The 23,096-nt window shown below is 42.0% G+C and overlaps 1 protein-coding gene across 5 annotated transcripts in view; it reads right to left on the reverse strand.

Moving 5' to 3' along the window:
* Positions 1–23,096, reverse strand: part of Eif4e3 (eukaryotic translation initiation factor 4E family member 3) — a 234,961-nt gene that overhangs the window by 208,445 nt on the left and 3,420 nt on the right. For all 5 annotated transcript variants that reach the window (XM_074044243.1, XM_074044241.1, XM_074044242.1 and 2 more), the window contains exons 2-5: positions 14,087–14,159; positions 5,402–5,496; positions 4,084–4,144; positions 1,307–1,373 (exon numbers count right to left, since the gene is read on the reverse strand). In XM_074044243.1, the coding sequence (XP_073900344.1) occupies positions 1,307–1,373; positions 4,084–4,144; positions 5,402–5,496; positions 14,087–14,159 (296 nt within the window). The remainder of the gene's footprint in view (positions 1–1,306; positions 1,374–4,083; positions 4,145–5,401; positions 5,497–14,086; positions 14,160–23,096) is intronic.

Below are 23,096 nucleotides of genomic sequence, written 5' to 3' on the forward strand. Positions count from 1 at the left end.
AAGATGCTAATTATTCCCTGCTAGAAGAAAAAGCATCTACACTTTTAAGACAATTTTACCTTAACCCAGGCTTTGTGAATAAAATGTGGTATACAAAGGAAGCAAAACAAAAGTGAAATTACTGAGATGAACTTGAAACTTTTCATAGGATTGGTACAGCTGAAGGATGGGGGGAACTTAGAAACAGCCGCATCTAAGAAGTCTGAGGGCCAGCTAGAAGACCATCATACCAGTTAGGAAAAAATAATAACAACAAAATGGCAAATAAAAAAAAAAGACCTCAACTAAAAATGGAATAGAAAAAAATGTTAGTCTAAATGTGCCCTCAGAAGCATGCAGAAGGAGCTACTCAAGAAGAAACCAAAACTTGAACCGAACAGTTACGTTCTCCTCTGAGTGGTTTCACACAAACATAAAAGCAAAACAAAAAGCGTTCGTAGCAGCTCTCAGAAATCCACCAAGTATCTGAAAATGGTCTCCAAAGGAAAGTCCTGAAGATCCTGTTTCATCCTCAGCTATGTGACCACACAGAAGGGCATTTCTGCCTGCCTGTGAGCTCTGAGCCATGCCATGAGGTGAAGAGAAGGAAGGGGAAGGAATTGAAGGGACAGAAGGAATGACTCCACTAGACATGAGAGAGAAAGGCACAGCAGGTATTTTTCCTTCCAGAAGAGAGGCAACAGATAAAGGAAACCTACTACAAATTATGTTAAGAGACCAACTGATGCTACATTTCTCTTTCCTTTCTGCCTATTTACATTGGACAGATGGTGTGGACACTACTAAGTTACGCTGTAAGGGAGAAAGTATGTAGGCATATATATATATACACCTGTGTATATAAATATATGGTCATCCCCTGATGTGTGCAGGGGATTAGTTCTAGCTCCCCTCTCCATATCAAAATCCACGGATGCACAGTCCTTATATAAAACAGTGCAGTATTTACGTATAACCTCTCTTCTACTCTAAATCACCTCTAGATCACTTATAATACTTGCTACAATGAAAATGTTCTCCAAACAGTTGTTACACTGTTGGGAATATGGACAAGGAGAAAATGTGCATGGTAAGACAAAACAAATTTTTTACAGTATCTTTGGTCTGTGATCGGTTGAAACCACACACACATATGCACATGCATCTAACACCAAATCGCATGGAAAAAAATTAAAATAACTTCATAGTTACAAAATGTACATCTTCCAAACATGCAGAAAACTGAACACATAATAACAAACTTCTACAAAGAATAGAGTGAGAAGCACCGGGAGGCATGGACACCCAGAACTGTGGGCTTCTTTACCTGCTGCTGCGCAGTCTGTGAACTGCTCCCCGATGGTGGCTAATAGCAACTCTTTCCAAACTGTGGGCTGATGGGAGACAAGAACCAAAATCAAAACCCAAACAAACACATGTATATTTTTACATAATCATCTTCAGGAACTGAAGAAGTTGTCCAACTTCACATTTGAAGCCTGTAGACATCTACCATAGGTGTAAGCACTTGTAATGCTGGCATTATAGTACTGGTTCACAAACAACTTTACCCAGATAGACACAAGTGGTCCAGAGTCTAATGTAGGCTAATCACTAGTGAAAGTCCTGACGAAGGTCAAAAAGATGGGGGAACATACATTCAAGTGGCTTAATTTTCTGGTTTCCTTACCTCTTACTGATTCAGAATGCATGGACTGATTATGTGTAAGTGGTGTAGTAATATCCTTTTCTTTGTGTTTCCTGCAGCTGGTAAGATACTTAAAAGGTTACCCAAATAAAGAATGCTTAAGGAAATTTCTTGTTTGTCGAATACTAGAGCTTTGTAAGATTCCGTTCACTGCAGACAGGCTGTTTATGCAAAGTGGTAGATTTATGTATGGCCATGTGCAATTTCCCTGGAAGGGTTAGTCCATACTCAGGTCCACCTCCTGTCAGTAAGAAGCCCGGAAGCCCCTTCTTCAGGACATTTGCCAACGTCATCCAATAAACAGCCAGAACTGGTTCCTATGTTACTAGAGGCCTAACAGTTCTCCCAGTTCTTCCCCTTGAAAAGTTCTTGATCCTATTTAATCTCCTTGCAACAGTTCACAGGCTCTGTCTGAAGTCTCCCAGAACTGGGTCTGAATTCTAAGAGTCTGTTTACTGTTTGTGACCTGTGCAGGCTATCAGCCTTTCTGAGCATCAGGCTCCTGAAGTGACCAAGGGAATATCAGGACTGACTTCACAGGGTTGTTGTGAGTATGAAATCAGTCGGTGAATGCATTCAAAGGGTTCAGCACAGAGATTGCAACAAAAGGACTCCATGTAAGATCATCCCATAAATAGCTGCATGTGTGCCATATTCCAGGCATTCAGTACACATTAACTGTAACAACAGTGTTTGTTATTGCATTCTAAGGAGCTTACAGCAGCTGTGTTGATCTTTTAGCCAAGGCAATGGCAGCTAACTGGGGAGCTGGAAGGTGAACCCTCGTCCTCTTTGCTAGGCTCTCCCTTCTTATCTTCTAGTCCCCCACCTAGGAATCATCACTGTCATTTTCTATCTGTCCAACTTTGTCTTGTCCTCAGTTAGTGAGGAAGCAGATGGTGGGAGAGGCTCTCAGGAGAAGGGAGACTTCAAACCTCTACTCTGAATGAGGCAGGGTTGCCCACCAGCTGAACTGCCTGGGACAAGGGCATTTGCCCAGACGTGAAGACCTATTTGTGACTAAATGTGGTCAACTGAGCTAGCAAGGCAGGAGCAGACAAAACTGCCTCCAGTCACTTTCCAATGAATGCTAGCTTCTATTAGAATAAGAAGTCTAGTAAAAGTAAATAAAGCATATAAACACTTAGGGCCTGATACCTGGCACTATAAAAACAAACAAATAAAATAAAGCACATGGAAAAAAAAAAAAAAACCAAAGGCATTCTTGGTGAAATTTAAGAAGGAAACCATAACTGCAATCTCAGTTACTAGGGATGCAGAGGCAAGGAGGAGCACCAGTTTGAGGATAGCCCAGGCAAGGTTAGTGAGATCCTATCTCAAAAATAAAATACAGGACTGGGGGTGAGGGTCAAGTGGTGGAGTGATTGCCTAGTATGTACGGAGCCTGAGTTTATTCCCCAGTAATGAAAAAAAAGGCGGGTGAGGGGAAGGGGAAGAGGAAGAGATGACAACCTAACATTCTGTCATTCTCCTATTCTCTGTGCTTTCTCTCTTTCTTAGATGGGTAGAGGAGTTTTCACATAGAAACTTGCCTGGTTTGCTATTTGCTCCTCTGATACATATTTTTTTAATCATGTATGAAAGTAACAATCAGATCTTAGAGCTATACACCTTGAGAAGCAGTTTGTAGCTCTGACAAATCAAGCTGGTCATATCTTTAGGTATGTGCTTGCTTGCAGGGAAATGACTCTAGTCCACCTGTATGGGTTCCTGCAGACATTTTATTTCATTCTCTGAGCATATTTGCATAAAAACCATAAAAAAGGTGAGACTGAGTAACATTTGCCCTTTTGTCCATTTTCAAAGAAGATTTGCAGTTTCTCAGGACTTAAGATAGCCAATATTAACATTCATGTTCATTTCCAGTCACTGTGATGAATTAGATGTGGGCTTCTGAGGCTTGGCCAGCCTCTTGTGAAACCCCAAAGACTGGTGAGCCACTAAGCCTCCCCATTCTCCATGTCATGGCCCTTCCTAAAAGTGCTTCTGCCTACCAGTAGGGAGGGAGGGGTCTTTGGTGGGAAGGACCCTGCTTCCTTCTATGGAAAACCAACTTTCAGCTGTGTTAGCTACAGCTGGTGAGGAAAAGACAATCATAAAGACCCTTAGCTTTTCTGTAAGGTGTGTAAGATTTAGCCCTACAGGATTTAGTCTATAGGGCTAAATCCTATAGATACCGTATCTATAGAGATGCACAATAATACATTTTCAAGGGGACAATGAAGGCAGGAAATCACCAAGGTCATAAATGAATTTCTCACTCCAGGCCTGTTGGGAGACTTTTAGGGAAGCTATCTGAAAAGCACAAAATGCTCACTGTGGGCAATCCACAACCCCAGGCTCAGCAGTTCTGGGAAATGGTCAGAGAAACTTACTGTGCTGTCCTTGGGAACTTTCATCTTCCACACACCACCCTTTGCATTACTCTCCTCTTCCCTGAATCAAAGACCAACGTTTAAAGTTATACTCATGACTAAGTAGTTCTTCGTACATTTAGATTAAGTGTTTCTACATACATTCAGTTTAACAATAGATGACCTTAAAAATAAAAACAGTCAGGAATTTTTCAATTAACTCTCCCCTGACCCTTTGATTGGAAACAGAAGCAGAAGACAGGAAAAAGGAATGGGCTGGAGATGGGGCAGGAAGAAAGTGGAATTCAACTGTAATAAGGGTAGGGGTGTGGGGACACCTGAGGTCCTTATTCTTAAGGAGGTGGTGCCCAGAGGCTCCCAGGATTCCCTGGGGATAAACAATCAATGCAACGACTTCCCAGGTATGAAGACCTTTCCATATGTTTCAAAGCATGTTCCTGACACTGCCTCATTCGATTCTCATTTCACTGGGGCCACAGGACTAACAGGTGACTCTGGGGTGGACATCTACTATGATTCCCTGCTTGACAGTTGCTTCCTGTCTACTAAGAGCACCCTGATTTCCCTTTCAGGAGCCACCTGACCCCTAGTCTTAAGTCAGACCCACTTAGACAGGAGTGGTTTCAGATCTAGCATTAAAGATGGGCTTATGGCCCAGCTTTGCATATGAGAATACTGCCTCTTTCTAGTCTTATTGATTGCCAGGGATGGAAAGGTGATCCACAGTGCACCAGTAACAGACAGCCCAAAAATTTTACTGGGACTGGAAGAGGCTGATGATACCGGTAAGCTTGCAGGGTATAAGAATGGCACTTATGAAGACCATTTTCCCGCAAATGGGAAAGCCAACCTGAAAATTCAGCCACTACAGAGGAAAGCAAAGGAAATCTGAGGGACAGCACAGAATCCCGATCACATATGGGAACCTCTCAGTTTCAGGTTCCAAGAAAATTCAGGGTGTTTTTTTGTTTGTTTGTTTCCCTCAATTTAGATTCCTGTCACTTGCTATTACTTGAGCTGAAATACACTTTCATTTTATTAGTGAGTAAATAACTCCAAAAGGATAAAGGTTGTGATATAAAAGTTTATTGATAATTGAGATTGCTGCCCAGGGAAACTAACTTAATGTGTAACATCTTCATCACTACACCAAGCTACTAAGAAAGGAGGGCGCCCTTCTTTAGACTCTGGCCATGTTCGGTAAGGCAGGCTTCCTGTGGGTCCACATGAGAGACAAGCCCCTGGTGAAAAGATCTCTCGTGAGGTTCACAGCCATTTCCCTCTCACCTTGACCTCAAATTACATACCAGACACTTACCAAAGTGGTCGCCTCTCTCCTCTCATTAAATGATAACTACATCTCAAAGGCAGGCTGGTCACAGGAGGGATATTATTGTACACACTCCAGAAGATCTTTAAGAGAGAAACATGTTGTTTAATGCACCCAGTATTGATCGACTATGCCAGTAGATTATAAAATTAATGCATTAAAGAAAAACATTGATTCTCCCTAAGTCCTACATTTAAAAATACTTGCTTGCTGATGCTGGGCTAAGTTTCTCAGGAAGTGATCATTATAAAGTGAGCATTCCTATGCAGCATGTGTACACATAAACCCAGAAAACAATATACAACACCAGGATTAAAGTAATAAAACTGTATTGTGTTAGGGGCTTTTGCAGATTTTAGCTGCTCTTGTCACAAAAAAGTAACTGTGAATAATAGGTATTTTAATCTATTTCACTATGGTAACTACTTTATTATCTATATATATCCTATAGTATCATGTTGTAAACCTAAAATACATACATTTTTAAAACAAGAAATCCTCCATAGACACAGAAAAAGTATGCATTTTTCTTAGTATGACAATGTTTAATAAAGTATATCTAGTTAACCTTAAATTGTATGAAGATTAGATCCTTTGTATTTTTGAAGATTTGATTAGAAAAATCAGAAAGGAACAAGTTTTACATTATATATTTTGATATACTTTTGTAACATAGAAAGATCCTCAATAGTTATAACTTCATTGTCAATGGTATTTTGTTATAAAAATAAATTGATTGACTTCATCCTAAACCAAACACCCCACCCTACCTCAGTGCACCCATGGAAAAGATCATGAACGAATGGAAGCGATCTTGCTAGTGGTTTTTCTGACAGGTAGGTGGCACCTAATATACTGAGCCTTTAGTATAAGAGAGATGTTCTGAACCATGCTTCCTTATAACACTGCAGGGAAAGAGTCCATTGATGCTTTGGGGCTGAGGGCATAAAGAAAGCAAAGAGGAACAATCTTAGGCTCTATTCTCCTTCTCTTATTTTCCTAGAGGAGTGAAGAATAGCTCAGCTGCTAAAGCAAGATGCAGGATATGTGAGTTTCATGTCTGCATCCTGGCAAATTTCACTATTAAAACCCTAATCCCCATTGGGTTGGTACTAGGTGTAGGAGCCTTTGGAGGTGATTAGGTCTCCAGGGTGGTGCTCCCACGGTGGGATGAACATCCTTACGAGAGGGAGAGAGCTAGCTCTCTCCTTCATGGGAAGATTCCAGCAGCAGCTGTCAGTGTGTAAACCAGGAAGAGGGCCTCACCAGAGCCTGATGAGACTGGCACCCTCATCTTGGACAACCAGCCTCCAGAACTGTGAGAAACAGTTTGTTGATTAAGCCACCCAATCTATGGTATTCTATGACAGTCGCCTGAACTGGCTGAGAAGCAGAGTTACTGTAAACAGAAACAAATTCTGTCAAAGTAACAGAGCAATAATGAAATAGTAACAGTAACAGCAAGCACAAGTGATATTCACAGAGCTGTTCTGTGTCCCAGGCCTTGGGCCATGAAATTTTATATGTTTATGTAATTTATTCTAGTGGCAACATAAGGAATATTATCATCCTTATTTTGTAGATAAGGGAACTGAGGCACAGAGACTAGTTTGCCCAAGCACTTCCATTTAGTGTGACCATTAGGATTGGGAAACAGACTGAGGCTGTGAAGGACATGCTCCCCAGTCTGTCTGTAATGGGTCACAGAATGCTACACTATTAATTCTATGCACATAATTATACACAAATGAAAATCACCATTCTGCATGATGAGGTGGGACTCCTAGGAGATCTGATAAAACAGTATAAGCAACAAAGCTATTAGAAAAATGAATGGATCAAGAGAGGAGTGGAATTGCATCTTTATCCTATGACAATCCCAATGGGTTGTTCAAGTCTGTTTTGTGTAAAAATAAAATAAAGCTAAATTAATTACAAAAGCAGAAACAATGAACTATAAGAAAACTGAAGGCAATAAAAAGTACATGGTGGTAGATTTCTTGAAGGAGAATCTACTTTACACCTTTGTGCTACAATGGTGCTAATGCAGAGAATAGCTGAAAGTGGCTTTGTAAGAACAGCACATCCTCAAACAGCTACTTGTCCTTAGGGAGGTACCTAACATACAACTGCTTGGCAAATCATGTCGCTCCAATATTTCAGTTTTTATCTGCGGTGTTAGTATGAATAACTAGAGCTGTAGTTGAACCCAGGCACCATAATTTTAAAACCCCTATTTATTTTTACCACTACCTATTTTCTTTGATGATCCTACTACCTGTTTTCAGTGTATCTTTCATAATCTTGGAAGTAAAGGATAGGTCATGGAGTCACAGAAAGAGGGACACCTGTTGACAGTATTTCCCTATCAGTCAGATGTTCTTAACTCCATTGAGTCTGGTAACCATCTTGAGTGCAGCCTGAGACCTGTGCTATGAGGTGGCAGTGACCTTCTGCAGAATTTATGGACAAAACAACTCTTAAATGTAAACCTTTGTCTAAGGGAAAACCAAGAGACCTTTGGTGTTTGTTGAAAAGCATCCCATACCAAAGCTTCTGTCCTCATCCCTGCCAAGGTTCTTGAGCCCTGACTTTTACCTAGCATTTGCAGTACCTTGAGAAAGATACAAGAAAATACTTCTCTAGTTCCAAAGCCCAGAAAAAACTCTGATCTTGCAAAGGGTTAGTTATAGCCTTGGAAACTTGAAAAAAACACAGACAATTGATTTTGTTTATCTTAGCAAATCTGACAGGAAGAGATTATAGCCCAACAAGAGACGATGAGAAACTTAACTCTGACCTAATCTATTTATTAAAGCACAAATTTGCATATTTGTGAACAAAGAAAAAATGTGAGCAAAACATTCAGTGATACCCACGTGAAGGACACTAAAAGCTACGAGACGCTGACTCCGTTCCCTTGTTGCAAACCTCACCTAATACTAGAGAATGTGTTAGGTGTGTATGATGGTGGAGGAGCTGAAAGGAAAAAACTTGCATTCTCAGCTACTGGAATACTCTTCTCTTCCCCTATAGCAGTAAAAGGGCTGCCATAGTCAAGCTTGAGATTCATGATTACACTCTCTGTAACACTTTTTAAAACTGAAACGCCTAAATTTTACTAAAGATGCAGCCTTGCAAATAGATTTCAAAAGTCATTAGGCTTATAATCAACTCTATTTGGGCTACAATAGAAGACTACACTAAAAGTGAAACCAGGAATGGTGTTCATGAGTGGCAGTTAAGTGCTTTCCTCAAAAGCCAAGTAACTACCCAAGGACTAGGAGAGGTATCAAAGTTAGGCATTGTTTATTCAGGCAACATATGTGGATGTCAGCTGTGAGCAGAGCACTGGGCCAAGTCCTCAGGGGAACTGAGCTGAAGTGAGGCACGGCCAGTGACCACGAGGACTATTCACTGGTGGGTAAGTTCTCAGCATCATTCTGGCTCCTCTCCATAAGACACAGAGACATAACCTTCTTATTCAATGGAGTCTAACATATGGACTTAAGGCCTCGGTTCTCAGGACAACCTTCACAGAACACACAGTTCTTGGATCCCATGTTGTCCCCTGTGTATAGGGAGTAGGACACAGTTACCTCATCGAATAACTTCATGACTAAATGCACTGAAAACATTTGGGCGGCCTGGGTAAGGAAGCAAAGTCTGGTCAGACTTAGTAAATATGGTGACCACTTGACACACCTCCAATCTTACTCATTCCAAATGGAGCAATTATGTCCCACCTGATAGACTTCTGCCAAACAGATATTCATTACCAGGAAAATTGGCTAATTTCCTCCTCAATTTGTGACTAGAACCTTTTGAAGGAAAAGGTATCATATACTTGAAAATTCTTGAAAAGAAAAGAGGCCATGTGCTGACAGAAGACAAAGTGGCATGTTTGTTTTGTAAAACAAAACCCAAACAAAACCACCCAGCAAATGCACCTCAAAAAAAAAAAAAAAATCCAGGTTTCCTGCCAAAGACTGTAGCATGTGTGTAGAGGAAAGTGTTTTTGAAATACTAACGGGATACTTTGCTCATTAGGTATTTCTAGTTGCCAGGGGCTTTCCACCAACAGAATCAATGGTATTTGTGGGGAGCAGATAGAGATCAGAACAGGCTGAAGAGCATAATGGATGTTTTTAACTCATAGCAGACACAAAGGCTGAAAGCAAAGTGCTTCTGATTTGCAAGAGCTCCATACTCCAGAGAGATGGGCTTTGCTTTGAATTCCAAAACATCTTGGCCTACTCTGAGTTGGGGAGTTAATAACTGGAGAGGACAGTGGGATCTAAACCTTGAGAGGGTGGAGGAGAGCTTCCCCCCACCAAGATGTGTGGGGAAACCCAGAGCAGAGTAGTATGTACCTGCTTCCTGGGTCTAATCCACCAAGCTGTGACACCCATAGAAGGCTGTGGTCCTGAGGTATGAGCAAAACGTGGCAGGTCAGAGAACAGCTAGGAGAAGTGGGTTATCTTTGCTGCAGGGGCCTGCCACAGCCTGCAAAACTCCTCTTGTTTTGTTGGGGTGGAGCAAAGGCAACTAATGTTTCCTAAATCTCCACCCTGGGGCATGAAATTGCTAGAAAAGTCTATGGACAGGGGAGGGGAGCCTGGGCCTGGATATGGAGTACACTGTACAGTGCACTGACAGATCTTTGAAGGAGACTGGCTTCAGATCTGTTTTGCTCTCTCTTTTTCAGTGTTGGTGTCTTTCTGTCTCTTTTTCCTCAACTCCCTTTCCTTCACCCAAGTGGTTCACTCCAGGTCCTTCTATTATAGCATGCTAGCAACTACAGGCCTCCCTGCTGTGTCCAGCACTTTGAACCAATCTCTCCATCATCCCCCATTATCAACACTGACCTAGAAAACCTCTCTTTTGGAAGAAATGATCCTCATTCCTCAAGGGTTTAGAAAACAATCTGCTGCCCTAACTTAATGACCTACAATAGCACACTCAACAATCAGGTGGCCTGACCTTCAAGTAGGAGAAGAGAGCTTGATGTTATCAGCACTACACAGCATGATTGCATTCTGTTAATTTTAATAGAATATATACATATATGTACTATATATTATATATATAGTCTATGAAGACTTTTCTGTTATGAGAGATGATGCTGAAGTTCCATTTATAGAAGAAATACAAAGTTTCTGTTCCATGTAAATCTAAGTAAAAAGTCAATTTATGGGAACTAAAGGATAGAACATAATACAAGCCACAAATTACTAAGGTCTGGGAAGGAATGTGGTATAGGAATGCATTTTTAGGGGTGGAATTTTTAGTCTAGTGGGAACAAAGGAGCCCTCCTTTGCACATCAAAGCTGGTGACTGGCTCTTCATTCTCCCACAGGTAAAAAGTGGCCAATGTTCAGAAGCCATGTTCTATTCTACAGTGCCCAATGAGCGTGCAAAGACACAAGGGAAATGGGCAAAATTCTTACATGTCCAAAAGAGTAAAAGGAATCAATAATGTCTGGAAAGCACACCTAAATAAAAAATGGAATTTTCCAAGAAAGATGAGAACGTAGCAGACAAATTTAACTCCAAGCAGAGAGAATTATTGTTGGGTGCAATGACAAGTGTCCTCAGCAGGGGTCACTGGGTCCTCTGGGGGCCTTGCCTCATCCACTTCTCAGATGGGGAATAAAAAAGAGAGAAATGAACTAGAAGCAGAGGAAGTTCCAGCCCCAGAGACACAGCAAGACTGACTGTTTCCACGCAGATTTGGGTCACTTCCTCTCAGCTTCAGTCTCCCCAGCTAGTAAACAGGGATAACAATTCTCTACTCCCCAACCCCACCAAGTTGGATTTGTAGAAGAACCTCAGAATATAAAAAGATATATTATGCCTGATATAAAGTAATCATTAATAACACGATTCTTATACTTTATCCAAGCACATATGGGAGGAAATATAAACATGACCAGGGAGACAATTTTTTAGGGGTAGTACAATGAGAGTTAAAGAGTCAGCATTCCATCACAAGATAAAGACAGTAGGACAAAAGTGTACCCTTAGGGAATGAACTTGTTCAAAGTACACTGTATGTGTATGTCAATGGAATTGTCACAATGAAACCCCCTTCTACTATTAATGTATGCTAATAAAAATTTAATTTTTTAAAAGGATGTCCCTGAATGACTTTCAAGTCAGCATACTGGCTAGTTCTTAAACACTAAGGACTAGCCTGAGATGTTAAAGGCTCTAACAGGCTGAACTTCCAAAAGTTATGGATAAGTTAAATATGTTTTCATAAGGAGAGGTGTCAGGCACTGGTGGAGTGGCTCAAGTGGTAAGAGTGCCTGCCCAGTAAGCATGAAGCCTGGAGTTCAAAAAAGGAGAGATGTTATCAGTGGTGTAATGCAGAGTATCACTGCCTGAAGTAAATAGTGTAGAAGCAGTGATATATATTTTTCCTACATAAAGCATGACTGAGGAAAGAATGAAAGAAACCATGCCCAAACAAAAGGAGACCAATGATGGTATACGAACCTACCTTTATTACTAGGAACTTACTACGTGTTTTTAGTTCATTGTACCATTTCATTCTCACCATCGCATGGTAAAATGTCTATCATGGCTGTTCCCATTTTGTAGATGACTAAGCTGATTTACAGAGAGGTTAAGTAACCTTTCCAAGCTACTAGGAACCAGCTATGGGATACAAACCTAGGCAGTGAGGCTATCCTATAGCCAAACCCACATCCTAGTCAGTCAATTATGGAAGCAAAGGGGCAGAATCCATAACACATTAGGTAGATCTAGCAACAGGTAAGGGTTTACTAAGTGCCAAACCCTACCAAGAACTATACACGATCTCATTTAACCCTCACTCAACCTAGGGAGTAGGTACTGTTTATTATCTCAATTTTATGAATAGGAAGCTGAAGTGAACAGAGACAGCAGATAGAGGGAGGAACATCCTGACCACATTAGAACAGTGTTTCTGCAGCTGGAGGAGAGCCTGACAGGAAGGAGTATGAAAAAACTCTCTAGTGTGAAGGGCATTTTTTCTCTTGATTTATGTGATGGGTACATGTAAGCATACCTTTGTCAAAATTTACACTTGTGAAGCCTGTATTTACTGCACACATTCCAATAAAGTATAGTTTATTAAAAAGTATTTTCTAGTATGTACAAGCCCAGGACCTTTAAGTTGGTCTGTAAAGGTCCTAACCTGATACTGAAACCAAACTCCAGCCAAATGGTCTGTGTTGCCAGGTAGGGTCAGGAAAACGAAGCCAATCCCTCATCTGACTTTATGTCTGCCCTGGAATCCCTTGCTCTGTTCTGAAGATCCAAGGTCATACCAGGGTGGAGAAACTCTAGTGAGTGCCTTCAGAGAACAACAGGATCTAAGAGATTCCTTGTGAGGACAGCCCTGAAAATCAAGAGCTCTGAGGTTTCTAAAATGGCTACAGGAAGATGTAACAAAGCTCACAAATTCAGCAAAGAGACGAAGTAAAGGGAGTCATTCCCTGACTGCGAGGGCATTGATTTCCCTGGACAGCAGCCCACGTGCTGTCTGGTGACACTGCCCATACTTGGCACTGTTATTTTGCTTTCCACATGCTTGTGTCACTTTGCCAAGTAGATGAGAAATGGCCTATTGGTGGGACCTCCTCTTTACACCAGGTCACTGCCTGCCTTCAGTGGCCATGCATGATACCTTAAACTAGGTTCCTAGGGCTGCATAACTATAAATATGCAATTTTCACACCAGTCTCTGAACAAAAGATCTTTGTGCTACTTCTCTGCATAGAAGAGGCTGCCTAAGGAACATAATGTAGACACCAATGTGTTGGAATTTCTAAGATGCTACAAGATTTAGGGGTGCAACAGAAAAACTATAATCCATGCCTGCTAGAAAATGTGGTCAGTGCAACTCTGAAGCAGACACCAAGCCTTATTTAACTGCAGCAGCAAGGACACTAGGAGAGAGGTTTAGTAGGATTTGCTTGTGAAGAAACTAGGAATGCAACCAACTAGATAAATCAGTTTTTTAAAAATGTTTGCCCTCAGAGTTGGATAAAGGAAGAACTAATAGAACTAAGAACTTACACTTGTTAGAACCTGGTATGAATCAGGTACTCAGGTGCTATCCACATATGGTGTAAACATGACTGAATTTAATCCTCACAGCTCCCCATGGAGGAAGGTGCAATTATTATATCAACTGTATAGAAATTCAAAGGGTCGATTCATCCTAATTAGAGTAGTGGAGGTGGAAAGGGTAGCACTTTCAGGTTCAATACTGCCTTGTTCTCCCTATACCATCAGTGATCAGTGATCTGCAGGATGGGTGTCCCTGCCTCACAGAGCGGGTGGTAGAGATGGAGTTTCAACAGGGACACAGATGTCTTCAAAATCTTCCCTCTTAGTACACCACAGTCTGTCTCTCCTCCCTCCCCATAGTTCTAGGAATGACCTAGGTGATAACATCTTAGCAAAGGTCAAGAGAAAAGCAGGTCACCTGAGCATATGCCCGGGCAGCTTCTGGGCTGGACTAGATCAAGCACAACTGAACCAAACTGGACCCAATTACCAACCCCAGGGCAGAGTCCAGGGCAGGGATGCAGCACAGTGGCAGTTCTCAACTGGGATGATGAAGAATTCAACTCACACCACATGCATGAACCCAGCACGGCCCTTTCCATGTCTTACCTGCACTGTCTGCACTGTGTAGATTTTCTTCAGGTTTGAGGCGCACTCAGCTGCCGTGGCACCGGGGAGTGATCTAAGCACACATCAGCAAGAGAGCAAGGATGCAAACAAAACCAGTCAGTGCTTACGAAATATTCCACAACACAGCTCTGCAGATCTCCCTAAAAATCAAGTTTAAATTCACAGAACAGTACATTTTGGGGATGCTAGTTAGATTCAAAATATAAAATTTCATCTTTGAGAAGTCATGTGTTTGCTTCTAATAATCAGCACATTTATTCTATGGAAAGTTAGTAGAGAAAAAGGTAAGGTACGTAAGAAAGATACTGGAAACTTTAAAACCATGTCTTGGTGTAAAGATCAGTTGGAGATGAATCAACATGGGTCGTAACACATGTACACGAAAGCAATGCTAGGAATATTTCTGTATAGCTATCCTCAACTCAACTAGCAAAAACACTTTGTCTTCCTTATTAGGCTTGTCTCTTTTCTTCAACAAAATTAGTGATAAAGGCAGAACAGGACCTGCCTGGAACTGAAGGGAGAAGGGGGAGGGGGGCAGGGGGAAGAAATGACCCAAATAATGTATGCACAGGTGAATAAATGAATAATAAAAAAAGATATGACAAACAACTTACTGTCCTAAAAAAATAAATAAAACCATGCCTTGGAAATGATACAAACAATGTATGCACATGTGAATTAAATGAATAATATTAATTTTAAAAAACCCCATGCCTTAAAGAACCAAAATAACCTAGAAAGCATTCTGCCTATGACTTGAGTGAGACAGTGCCTTTTGGAGTAAGGTAAATTTCAGACAGAAATAGAGGGGATGAAACAATTCAGGTTGTAATACATATATACATGGAAATGTTGCAGTGAAACTCCCTGTGTAGCCACCTTAAACAAACAAAAATGTCTGTTTTCAAAAACAGAGGTCAGGAAAGCAAAACAGGTCTTGTCTGGGGGGCTGGTACCAGTGGGAGGGGGGAGGATATAAGGAAAGGGTGTAGGAGGGTGAATATGGTGAAAATATTATGTACTCATGTATGAAAATGGAAAAATGAGACCTGTTGAAACTATTCCAGGAACTGGGGGTGGAGGGCGGATAAAAGAATGATGGAGGGGGTGAATTCAACTATGATATATTGTAAGAACTTTTATAAATGTCACAATGTAACCCTCGGTGTGACAACAATATGATAATAAAAAATAAAAAAGAAAGTGCCTTTTGTAGTAATGACAATAAAAACACAATGCTGTACCCTGGTGATAGATTTGAAATCCTGTCACTACCTTGGTGGGGACACCCATGCACTCCTGAGAAATAAAATGACCACCTTCCCACTGTAAGAAAGCATTACTAAAAGTCATCTTTGGTTTCACTTTCATGTGTTTCTCAAATTCTTGCCTCTGGAGAATAGTTCCTGTTACTTTCTCTGGCTGATTCAGTTAACTCTGCGGAACTACATAGTCAGAATGTGTTCATCTTAGTGTGCTATTTGGTCCACTAGATGGCAGCACAGTACAGGTTTATCTTCAGAAACCCCATGCCATTGAATTGGCTCTACCAAGCACCGTTTCCTAGGAGTGGGGGGGAGGGGGGCGGTGAGATGATCTGGTGCCATCCACCCTTAGATGGATCTTTATCTTTATCTTTTTCTTTCTATTTGTTTTCTTGGCAGTACTGGGGTTGGAACTCAGGGCCTCACAGTTACTAGGCAGATGCATTACCTCTTGAGCCACTCCAGCAGCTCACACACTTTAGTTTCTTAATGGGGCTTTAAGGTGGACTCTTGGTGTATATTCTTTCACCAGAGCCAGCATTTTTGCTGAACCCCATCTCTAATACAAGATTGTGTCCCTATCATTTTCTCAAAGGAAACAGCATCAAAATAACCTCCACACTGAAGGGGATGGGAAGGTTGTCTCAAAAATTCTCAACACAGGTCCATCTCAATAACCTGACATTTTACAATACTGATGTATTGAGGCTTGAAAAGAAGCATGTCAGGTTCCACAGAAACTCAGTTTCCTAATTTCTTCTTTGAGGAGGTTGGACTCCCTGATCTCAAAGGTTCCTTCCAACAGCTGGGCAGCTTTATAAATATCCAAGTTACAAAGTAACCGAGTGATGTTGTCAGGTCTGTACTGGCTTGGCTGGCCAATGGAGGCATTGGTGTTCTGTGCACCAAATCTCACCCTGTCACTGAAAAACACCCGAGCACTTAAGCTTCATGCCTGAACTTGAGTTTAACAGTCAAAATTGGGCTATAGCCACAAAATCCATTTCAAAACAGCAAACAAGCCAAGGTTTTTAAGGGATGCGCCCTGTAAACAGGACAGTCTGTACTGGACTTGAGATTCAAAGCTGAACCAGAAGCCAATCATCTACTGTTACTGCTTCTTAAAGTGGCAGGACAGACTGTCCACAGCAAGGCTGCCGCCTTGTGGCCAGCAGTCACACCTCCTTTCTCCATGACAGACAAAACTGTAGCAAACAGAAGGCAAAGGTTTGTGATAGATCTCACTGAAACATTCTTACTGATACCATATTTATAATTCATTCCCATGTCTTTAAAAAAAACTATTTCATTTGTATTACAAATCATCACCTCCTCACAAAACCCCAATCAAAACCCTTTGCTTGCAAACCAGGGGTGCTTATCTGAGGGTGACGAAGCCTCCACAGCGAGATTTGGAGATATCGGGATACATTTTTGGTGATTACCACTGAGGGAATGTACTAGCATCTAGTGGGCAGAAGCTAGGGATGCCAGTGAAATCCATCCCACAGCGCACAGGGACCTCTGCAACACAGAATCATCCAAAACGTCCATAGTGCCAAGGCTGTGAAACCCTACTGTAGACATGGAACAGTCTCAGAGGATTCAGTATTCAATTAAGCAACAAAGATTCATTGCACACCTCTTTTGCCTTCTGTGGCTACAGTAACGATCATTCTATACAAAGTTCTTGTCCCCTTGGCATTTATGTTCTAGAACTCTCACCCTGCTCTCAGAATTCTGTAGGGTCTCAAAGGCAAAGAAACAATGTTTAGACCTTTTTTAATTTGCCTGGGAGAGAGGAGGTGGGAAGAAAGCTGAGAGGACATACATGCTGACTATGACGGTTTCTAGAAGACAGTAGGGCCATAGCTGTGGGATAGCACAGAACCAAGGAATCGGGACCTACCTGTGTTTCCATTCTCCTTCCCACAGCAGACTGCTAGACCTCAGAACACAGCGATGGGAAATAAACGCTACCTGGATGGATCAGTTCAGGAATCTGAAATGTCCCACCAGGAGATTCTACTTTACAATGGCTTCCTTTTATTAAGCATGCATTAGCTCTAATATTTAAGCAATCCTGCCACAGTGGCACCATTACCCCCACTTCACAAATTAGGAAACTGAGACTCAGAAAGCTTGTCTTTAAGTAGCCCATCTGGTTTCTTCATCATCTAGTGATAAAGAAGTCTCGCTTCCCCTTTGGACTAGGTTTGCCTCCCAATACAAACTGAGCCATTATGCTCAGTGCAAATACAGCAGGACTTGTGGCAGATCTCTCTCCTCTCTTTTAAATTATCTACTGGGCCCGCCTGATCCTGCCTGTCGTTCTCTCTACCACACATGGGTCCAGCCACATTGTTGGGAGGGGCAGAGACAAAGATGCAGGAACGGACTAGATGTCACCAGAATCCCTGCCAATAATGATACCCCCAAAGTGATACAAGTAGCACAACTCAAGAAGAGCACATCTCCAGATCATGTCTTGGGGAGGCTGGACATGGAAGGATGGTAATGCACCAAACAAGGCTATGGATGGGTGGTGGCCAAAAGCTAGGAAAGCACAGAGATTGTCTCTGCAATAAACAGATCTCAGTTCAAGTCCTCTGCCACCTGCCAGCTGTGTGACAAGTCTGGCCTTTGACTTCATCTTTCTGACCCTCACTTTCATCTGCAGAAACAAGATCATTACCCTGTTGCTTTGCTGCTTGGACCACATGAGGTAATGTTAATGACACATTTACACGGTGCATCTAAATGCATCTAATAAGCAGTTGCTGCTAGCAGCATCATCATCACTGGCACGTCAGCACTAGGGTGACGGTAGAAAGCGCTAAGAGAACGCAGGGATAGAAAGTAAAGTGGACACATGACGTAGGATACTGATAGCCTCCTTCATCAAACTTCAGAAATGAAGCCCATGGGGAACCAGTCTCTTTGAGCCTAAGGCCACAACTACAGTGAAGGCTCTTTCCACTTGGACTTGACTAATTCAGAAACTGTGACAGTTAAGGCAGAAGAGGGAAGGGACCCAAGTTCTGTCGAACAGATAATTAACATAAAGACATCAAGGAATCATTTATGCTACTTAAGACCAATTTCCCAACTCCAGCTTTATATTACTCCTGTGTTTCCAACTTAACAGGATAACAGGACATGAATCTTAAGAGTCTCTATATAAAATTGGTGAAAATTCCTTTTCATCTGGAGAATCAGGAGAAGGTAGAAAACTCAGTGAGGTTAAAGCAACTGTTCTACTTAAATGGTTTCCAGTCACCTAAACACCACTCGCATATGGAAATTTAATATGGTATTTACAAATCATGTTTATCTATTCATTAAAGCAGGGCTCTGAGAAGCTTCACAAGACCAAAAAAAAAAAAAAATCCTTTTAGCTTAGTTTAGGTCTGAAATGCTTGAAAGCATTTCATCCACTTTCTTAATTAGGAAATACTAAGCCTCAATTAAATGAAAAAACAGGTCTCATTTTACATGTGTATATTATTATTGCGTTTCACTCCTACTCTGCAGATAAGGAAACTTAAGTATAGGTGTGACAGTAATTTGTTCAAAGATGCATAGTTGGCCAGTGGTGGAGCTGGAACTTAAACTGCAAGCTGCTTGACAAACTTGTCCTTTGTGATGAGCCTAAACTGAACACCTCCTACAGCACCAACACTCTATGTGGTACTATGACGACACTCTGCACTAATATTGGCATAACTCTTGCACCTTGCAATCTGCAATTCAGATGTTCTAAAAGTGCATTCTACAGTAAGCCCCATCTTTAAAGATGCGGTTGCCACAGACTCAGCCCATTAAGAAAATTCTCAGAGACAGAGGCCTTGGTAAATGCCTAAGGAAATGATCTTATTCATTGGCAGGCCATGGTACCACTCACCAGCCATCTGGATACATGGTGGCACTTCTGACAAAGCAAAGATGCTCGAAAGTTTTTCTCACACCCTGCTTGCACTCCTGTCACTTAACGTGGGATCAGCCAATTGGAGCATCACCAGGGAGCTCATCAGAGAGGCAGAGTCTCCAGGACCCAGACCCACTAAATCCCTAGGGATTCCTGTATACACTAAGATTTGAGGTACACTGGCCTGAGTCATCAGAATCAAGTCACCACCTGAAATGCAAATGACTTGGAAAGTAAAATCTAATGAGTGACAGCATCAAAAGAAAACTGTAAAAGCCACTGTTCTTGAAGAAGCATTTGTTATCATCCAAAAACATTATCAAAGTGACACTGCTGTTGTGAAGGTCAATCCTGTAAAGGGGTTCAAAGGTGGATTTTTTGGCACAGCTCTCTTCTCTGTAAATTTTGAAGCTTTAATTATCTTCCATGAAACTGGCCCTCGGTTTCCCAATTTGTGAAATTAAGTAGTAGGCCCTGATGATCTCTAAGTCCTATGCAGCTACCATATTTTAGGATATGATATATGAGAGAATTAGGTCCCATGTATTGCTCACATTTATAGGGAAGCAGTGTTCAGGGGCATACCAGTGCTTGTGGAGGTCACGCAGTCCTCAATTCAAATCCTGCTCCTGCTCCCTACTGTTGTATGACCTGAGGCAGTGTACTTCTATGGACCTCAATTTTCTCATCTGTAAAATGTTTCTGGCACCTCCTACATGAACATGAGGATTCTATGCAGAATTCTGTATAGCACTTAGTCCAGTGCTTAACAAATAGGAGTCAAGTGTACTTCATGTTAACAGGGTAAAGTGGAAAAAGACAATTCAAAACTTCATATAGTAAGTACAGAATTTCTAACTATGAGTACATACACCCAGTACATGCACACAATAAATAATGCTTTGTGAAAACATGAATGATCACAATATTCTACTCAATACAGGCAATGATTTCACCCTAGCCAAGAGAACCAATCTGAAGCAGAAAGGCTTGAAAGCCAGGGATCTGTCTCCTGCAAGCCAGTCTTCCTGTGCAATTTACACCAACATCGGGCTCAGCTGTCAGAGGGAAAAATCAGCCCAGGCCCAGTTACATGATTAAGTATGCCCCTCGTACATCATTCACTTCATTAAAGATGATTTCATTTTAATCACTTTTAGATAGAGCTGTGGCTTGCGGCGACACCAGCTTCCTGTTTGAGGAACAGTCACATACAAAAATGGTCTGAGCCTGTTATTGACAGTTAATAATGCATCTGCTGAAATTATCCACATAATCTAAATGTTTTAGCTCTGCAAGTTTATTTGATTGTATTTCTTTCTGCTTACACTTATTGTCACTCATAGCCTCCTACACTTCCTTGACAGAAGCAAGGTGCTCTTTTCACCTTGATTTGCAATTAATCCATCAGTACACAGAGACTGGCGGGAGAGAGATTCAACAGTGTGTTAAAGTTTACAAACACCATGTCCTCATGCCAGATCGCTGAAGTATTGCCCACAGCCTCAGGTTTGGGAGTAAGTAAATGGCATCAGTAATATTAAAAGCAGAAAAACATATTTTTTGAGCAGCTAGTACTGGATAAGGATTAGCAAATTTCCTGAGTGAGGATGTTGAAGGGCTGGGCCATTCTGCAAGAAGCAGCTGCAAGCCCACTGTTGGGGAGGCTGCAAGTCCCCTAAGGAAGGGCCTTTTCCTGCCAGATATATCTAGAGCCTTTTCCCCAAACCAAAATCCTTGGCCATTTATAGGTTGTATGAAAACACAGGGCAAGAATGGGGAAGGAAAAGAGAAACTAGGAAGAGGAGTGATGCCCACCACACTCTCCCTACCAACTATGGCTCTTCCTCATGACTTCCTCCCATCCTCATCCCCATAGACCACACTCTGAGCAAAGACGATTTGGGGGGTCTCCTTTGGCAAGTCTGGCTTTACCTCTCCATGCCAGACTTGTTATTTTGGATATAATGGTGGAATGCACTGGGAAGCACCACACCTGCAACCCCAGGTAGAACCCCATACCTCTCTGAATACTTCGCTGAAGCTGTTAACACCTACAGCATGTGAAGTGACCCTGAGGTAGGGGTGAGGCCCCCAGGGTACTCATCTTTGTATTCTCATAACCCATAACAATGATCGCAACTAACAGGCTCAACTCATATGTCCATACACACAGCAATGACTCTCAAGTTTGAATACATAAGGCATTTGATCTGAATCCACCTCCCACTTCCATTGATCTGACTGAGTATGTCTGGGGCAGGGGTGGGAGCCCGTATGTTAAAAAGCACAGCCTGTTGATTCTGATGGAAGCGGACAAGGGACTACACTTTCTGACAAACTTGATGGAGCCGAACCTGGAGGGCAAGTGGTTGGTGGCAGATTTATGTGATGTTCGCTTTTGTGATCAAAACAGACGTCCAAAAATACTCACTAAACACCTGCTGTGTGCCCTGCACTGTCATGTGCACTCCCTGAGGTCACAGACACAAAGTTGTGGTCTCACAGTCAAGAGTGAGGGACAGAGGAAGAAGCGACTGTCCATAATACAAATATTGGCCTATAAAAAATGCTGTGGCAACATGAAGAGAGAAGCCAAGGCTGCAAAGACCACTACAGAGGACTAGCATGCTAGCAGGGCCATGAGGGATGCACGGCAGTTTTTCAGGTGGTCAAAGGGAAAAAGAGCACTGCAAGCAGGAGGTGCCACAGGAGATAATTTTCCCCAGCTGCCAAGAAAAGGGACAGAAGTCTGTTGCTACTGAAAAGAAAGGACAGATGGAATGGTGTTTTAGAGCTGGGGGGGTGGTAAGAATAATGCTAAAAAGGAGGTGGTATTCATATTTAAAACAGCAATTTATGAATTTGTACCACAATCTGTATGCCCATGGCTTTTCTCTGGGGAATTCTTTCTGCAAACTAACATGACTCATTTTTATAAACAACCCATCAACACCACCATTGCCACTCAGAGTTGCTCTGGTAGAAGGAGGGATGAGATCTGAACCCCTGTCCCCAGCCTGGATCATACAACCCCCAGTGTGGGGCACCTTTAGGTGTTGGGAGACACAAAGAAAAATCTGCTGCTGGCAGAGAAGGCTGAGAAAGTTTGGAACAGCAATATCAGGTGTGTGTTTAGAAGGTTAACCATGTTGGCCCAAGTAGCAGATGCTTGGGGGAGGGCAGAGTTTGGGGAGCAGGTAGGTAGGTAAGCAGGCTGGTGTGTACCTGGAGCTAGAGACACCTAAGGCCTGCTGCAGAGAGAGGGTCATGGAGAGGAGGTGATAGCCTAGACTTTGAGGAAGTCTCCCAAAGGTCATCAACAGTATGAAGTACAGAACTGGATGGAACCAATGCCTGGTGAGATGAAAAGGAAAAGGGGAGAGAAAAATCAGCTCATTTATGGAATAATCAGGACAGCATTTAAAGTATCAGTGGACCTTCCCAGCTCTCAGCCATGTGTGTCCAGAGTTTAGAGGAGAGGTGAGGGCTAGAGATGGAGATTTGCAAGTGATCATCAAAATAAAATGAGCCACCACAGGGGAAAGAAAACTTGCTGTGGTTAGATGTCAACAACACCTTGCATATTGAGAGTGGGGATGTTTGTCAAGTTCTGATATAGTAGCTGAAGAGTGAGCAATATGGACCAGAACCTTCCTTCATCAAGCTTGCATTCTAGTGAAAAGATCAGCAAACTGTGGCACTACCATGGACAAAATAAAACTTGCCTGGGACATGGGGTATGCATGTCAGGATATGTGCACCATTCTACATCAGTGGAAGATGATGCATG

The sequence above is a fragment of the Castor canadensis genome, chromosome 10, assembly GCF_047511655.1.
Source record: "Castor canadensis chromosome 10, mCasCan1.hap1v2, whole genome shotgun sequence".
NCBI classification, from domain to species: Eukaryota; Metazoa; Chordata; class Mammalia; order Rodentia; family Castoridae; genus Castor; species Castor canadensis.